We start from the raw sequence: 6,000 nt of genomic DNA on the forward strand, positions 1-6,000 counted from the left end.
ACCAAAAATGCTGCATGTGTTTCTCTTCCAAAATGCATATTAATCATTTTCCAGCGGTGCACCTCTTCCACAACTTTCTTTTGTAATAAGATTTTTAATTTTCCAAAATGCATATTAATTATTTCAAGGTTTTCGTTTATTCATAAATTCCAACCATTTTTATTTTTAAAGTTTAATTAATTTATTTATAGAGACATTAAGTCGCGATGAGGATGTCAAGCACCTTGTGCTCAGATAGCATCCGGATTGGACTTCTATAAGGGAGGTTGTGATTTCAAGCCTGAAGAGATTTACTACATTGTAATAGATTCAACCTATGTACATAGAAATAATACTATAAATTAGTAAAAATGGTACCAATTGATCAATTATCACTTAAATATATTATTTTTTATTTTCTTTTATATAAATATATAAAAATCTCTTTAAAAATATCTTGTGTTGAGATATTTTAAATGACAACTATATTAATATATTTTTTTCAATATATCATATCGTTTAATATTTTGTGATGAACTTGCAATAGTGGTTTTATGAACCTACAATATTGAATTTATGTACCTACAAGTTAACGATAATATAGTGATTTTTGTACTTAAAATAATGACATTATGTACATGTGAGTTTAATTTATTAATGTTTTAAAAAAACAAATCAATATTAATGTCATTAAAAATATCTTAATTATAAATTTTTAACGATATACTTTTTATACAATAATTTTATTTGTAAAAAAAATGAAAAAGAGAAATAAGTATGAGGAGAAACGATAGGAATCACAGGATGACTTGGTGCATGTAGTAATATGTACCTTTGTCCATGATATAATGATTGATTGATTGTAAATTGTACTGTTTATCTATGTTTAAACTATAAAAGAATGCAATTATTTTAAAACTCATGAAATAATATTGTCACCCTTAAAGAGGTCTTATCATATATGAGGAAACTTGCGATCGGACTAAAAAAAAATGTAAGAAAATATTTATTTATTTACAAAAAGTGTTATTTATGTTAAATTATATTTTCTTTTCTTGTAAAACATCAGTGATATTTCTTTGTGATATAAACGTGAAATTTAAATTGAGATTAAAAGATGTGCTGCTATAGAGATTTCATGCCTTACGCCGTTGATTGTGTAAGTAGGTGACTATATGGCCTTTAATTACTAAAAAAATTGGCAGGTGCAGTGATAGACATATATGGTGCCTAACACATTTATTTTATGCCACTATATTCTTTATTTTTTAAAAACAATAATTTGATGGTTATTCCCTCGCAGCCATTTTAATTTTATTTTTTTCTGAAAAAAAAAAAAAAAAAAAAGACACAGGTTTGATTAAGACAGTTTCTTGTGTGGAAATTCTTCAAATCTCATTAAGATTTTTTCACATGACTTCTATGGTATGCTTTATTTAAAGGCACTCTTTGATGTCTCTTTGCTAATAATAATAGCTAATATGCTAGAAACCCCTATAATTACCATTTCTTGACATGTTGGGTTGTTTAGTAAACAGTTGTTAGCTGATAGTTGTTAGATGGTTGGGTTAGTGAGTTTGACTAGTTGATAGAACTAGCTGCTTGTAGAAAAGTGTTTAGTAAATTAGCTGTCAGCTGATAGCTGATTACACACAAAATGACTTTCTTAAAAAGCTTATCGAAAAAGCTGCATTGAGCAGTTTTTTTGAATTTTAACATGGAACAATAAGTTGTTATAAAAAGCTAATTAATCAAACACTCATATTGATTGTTTAACCAAGTCAAACAACTAATACTGGTCAAATAAGCCAGAATTCACTTATAAACTAATTATGTTACCAAACTAAATCGTTATCTTTTCATGGGATATTTAGATTCCTTATTAATTAACTCAGGATTGAGTCAACAAATTCATAAGTAATTCATGAAAATAAATATATATATTTTTAAAATTCAAGACTAATAGGGAGGGGTAATTATAGGCGTGGGAAACATTTTCTTAATAATAATAATAACAATAAATAATTTATCTATTAATTTTGCTCAAATGATCAATATTGTTGAATTGGTTAGTTAATTTCATTAGGTGGAGGGGTCAAATTGACAATGCAAATTTAGAAAAAATTACAGGTTCACATGTGTTCACTTAAGAATTGAAGGATCACATTTCTAAATAAGAAATAATCAAGGGACTAACAAAATGCTGTTATCTCTAATAATTTTAAAAAAATAATATTGTAATTTTGAGGTGGAAAATGTTGTCTATTAATCTATCTAGCTAGCTTCTTGAGTAGCCCAAAATTCTATTCTCCCCTCCAACAAGGACCATCACCCTTCTCTCTCTCTCTCTCTCTCAAAGTCTTTCTAAACTATTCAAGCTAAGTAACCTAAAACAACCAAGCACTTCCCATCTCCCTAAAAAGCAATAAAAAAGCTATCCCAAAACCCACTACCCCCTACGAAAAGAAAATAACATCTTGTTCATATTCACTTACCAATTCAACTCTCACTTAGCTTCAAGAACCTCGGATCCATCTCCATGAATCTCTACTATCAACTGGTTTTTGCTGTTTTTCCCAATCTCTGAGGAAAACATCACCGATCCCAACCCCCCCTTATCTTCTTTTTGGTTCAGGTAGCTAGAAAGCAAATCAAATCAATTCAAGATCCAAGAAAGCTTCAAAATTCATTCCTTTTCCAACAGAAAGAGAGTTCAGATTCCCTTTTTTGATTTTCGAGTCTGCCTAGAGAGAGATCAGTACAACGTTGTTGTTGTTTTTTCTCCATGTCTGATAACCCATTCTATTACCATAATCACATGGGAAGTGGAAGGATCAACACATTCCCTTTCTTCGGCGATGATCACGCCGACCACAACCCTTCTTCTATCTACGCTTCCTCTGATCATCATCACCCGCCGTCTGCTCCGACACAGAATCTCCTCCACCAAGAATTCCTTCCTTCTCCGTTCATGAGTTTCACCGAGAGCTTACAAGGCTCCATGGATTACCACACTCTCTCCAACGCTTTTGGGATGTCTTGCGGCTCTTCGTCCGAGGTTGTCTGCACTCCGGCCGATCATCAGCAGCAGCAGCACCACCAGGAATCTTCTAGAAAGAGTAGTGTTTCTGCGGGAGAGGCGGCGGCGGGAAGCAGCGCGGAGAATATTCCGTTTGTGGCGGCGAATTCATCGGTGTCGTCCTCGTCCAGTGAGGCTGCGGGGGGAGATAACGGAGAAGAAGATTCCTCAAAGAGCAAGAAAGATCTGATACTGCCCAAAGGGTGTGAGGACGGAGACGACGACAAGTCCACAAAAATGTAGGATTTTATTTATTTTTTATTATTATTTTGTGGTTTAATTTAATTTAAGCTCAAGATATCACACCTTATGTCACGCCATGTTTCCCTCAATTATATATATTCTTGAATTGTTTGGTAGAATTAATTAGTATACATACATACAACTTGGATATATTATTTCCAATTTGGACTTTGGGAAGTCTTGTGCTACCTAGTCTTTTCAACCCATTACATTATATTTTACCAACAAAATTTAGACTATTTAGCATAAAAAATAGTATGATTTTAATTAATTTCCTGATATTTTATCTGCTTCCAACATCAAAATATTCATCTAAAATTGAATTGATTTTTCTTCTTGATCGATCTTCTCCCAGGTGGAATCCAATTTTCATGTTAAACAAAAACCCTATTTTTTTCGACAGCATATATACAACCATTTCTCACTCCTTAGCTTGCATTATGTGTGAAGAACAGTACTAATTATTAATGTTACATTAGTGGTGTGAGTGAGAATATATATGGTGATTGAATATATATAAATTTCTGTATAAATATTTCAGAAACAAAGGTGCAGCGAAGAAGAAAGGGGAGAAGAAGCAAAAGGAACCAAGATTCGCCTTCATGACAAAAAGTGAGATTGATAATCTTGAAGATGGATATCGCTGGAGAAAATACGGACAGAAAGCTGTCAAGAACAGTCCGTTTCCCAGGTTTTCATTTAATTTCATGCTAAACCTATTCATGATTAGATTTTTCAACCAACCTTAATCTTCTAGAAAAGCACATGAAGAAACGTAACATTGTGCCATAACTCCAGCCAATTATGTTGGTCAGACTCTAGCTCGACTTAATAACTACAATGTTACAAATTTAACTCTTATTGAAAGTGACTTAGTTTATTGACCTTCTTAATTTAACCTGATCAGCTATGAACGATCTAAACTGATTTACGTCTTATGATTCTTTGTCGGTTAAGTTCACCAGAAGGGTTATGTATTCAACGTTATATTGTTGCAGGAGTTATTACAGGTGCACCAGCCAAAAATGCACCGTGAAGAAGCGTGTGGAGAGATCATACGAAGACCCAACAGTCGTGGTCACCACCTACGAAGGGCAGCACAACCACCACTGTCCGGCGACTCTACGCGGCAATGCGGTGGCGCTGCTATCCCCAGCTTCATTCTTGTCACCATCTCCGGCCGCGCTCATGCCCACCTTCCATCAAGACCTCTTGCTCAATCCAATGCTGTCAGCCTCCACAAATTTCCAGACTTCCATGTACGGCAGCTATCATCAGCACAATCACCATCTTGGCCTCAACCCTCACCACTATGATCATCAGATGACCCAATCCGCAGTCGATCAGTACACTTTATTCCAGGACATGCTTGTCTCATCATTGGGCCATAAACAGGAGCATCCATGAGATGGATCGAGTACGTACGTTATTATTCCTTCACGCCTTGCTCCTGTTCGGCAAACATCTATATATAATATAAATGTGTAGTCTCGATCATCACTATCATTTTAATTTTATAATTCAGAGACGGAACACATTTTTCAATTCACTATTAGAGCTGTTGATGTTTATATTTATTGTCTGAGCTACAAGGATGGGAGGGTGGATGGGTATATATATATATATATAGACATGTGAGATTATGATGTGTTTATTTGGTCATGAACTTGTTGAGTCTTCTTTGAAGATGTAGATGACTGGAATTAAATTATTTTTGATAAAACATTTTCCCTTATATGTGCTCAAACTAAACCAAACTATTTATTCTATCACGTACTCCTAATAATTCATCCAAAAATTGTCATTACAAAGAATTTTTTAAGGTGTCAATTAAACAACGTTATCCTATGTCGATTTGCATCAGGTACTGAGGATATGTTTCTTAATATAGTGTTCAATGCAACCAAACACATTATGGGTAATTGTATTTAATGCAAATTGGCTTGGTGTCGATTGATAACAAATAAAAGAGTAATTAAGGTGGATACCCTAACCGGTTTTGCTAGCTTAATTAATTAGAGGTTTGGCATTTGTCAATTCTAGTTGTGATGACTACCAATCAAAAAGGGATTCCTAATTAGTCAATAATTGTAGTGTTGAATGAGAGAGACAAAAGTGTAGAGAAAGGAGTCTTGTTGGGCTAGCAAAGAGAAGAAATTAAAGTTTTGAGAACGTATGTAGCTAATAAGCACTGGGAATAAAATCATGGCTGCATTATTGAAAAAAGCAATCATTATTGCTTCAGTTTTTCCCACTCCAGCTGGGGATGGATTGATGATGAAAGAAGCTAAGAGGTTGCAGCACATGTGTAAAGATAAGCTTGACATTGTTGACCTCTGCGCTGATAATTAACGTTGTCTCTCACGAACTAATTAACCACACAATATAATTCACAATGTCCAGCTTGAGTCAAAAGAGAGCAGGTTTTTTGTTACTTTCAGGACGTACTAACACACCACAACGTAACATCGATCTACAACGTAACATTACCCATCCATGTTTTCTAGAGTTTGGAATATTCAATTCTACATATAATATAATACTCGTCTAGAATAATTTAATTCTCACATTAAATCAGCAAAGAATTTGATAGAATTAATTCAAACGACGGGGTTGGTTTTTATAGTTACATGTACATTTTCTGAAAAATAAAATTAAGAGTAATTACTCAAAATGGTCCCTCAACTATAGCTAAATTC

At 33.7% G+C, this 6,000-nt stretch overlaps 1 protein-coding gene across 1 annotated transcript in view; it reads left to right on the top strand.

Annotated features, from left to right (window-relative positions):
* Positions 1-4,883, top strand: part of LOC109187717 (probable WRKY transcription factor 71) — a 50,952-nt gene extending 46,069 nt beyond the window's left edge. The window contains exons 2-4 of the mRNA XM_019338011.1: positions 3,057-3,297; positions 3,843-3,992; positions 4,300-4,883. Of these exons, the coding sequence (XP_019193556.1) occupies positions 3,057-3,297; positions 3,843-3,992; positions 4,300-4,708 (800 nt within the window). The 3' untranslated portion in view covers positions 4,709-4,883. The remainder of the gene's footprint in view (positions 1-3,056; positions 3,298-3,842; positions 3,993-4,299) is intronic.
* Positions 4,884-6,000: the final 1,117 nt, after the last annotated feature.

This window comes from Ipomoea nil, unplaced genomic scaffold (genome assembly GCF_001879475.1).
Source record: "Ipomoea nil cultivar Tokyo-kokei standard unplaced genomic scaffold, Asagao_1.1 scaffold1421, whole genome shotgun sequence".
Taxonomy (NCBI): Eukaryota; Viridiplantae; Streptophyta; class Magnoliopsida; order Solanales; family Convolvulaceae; genus Ipomoea; species Ipomoea nil.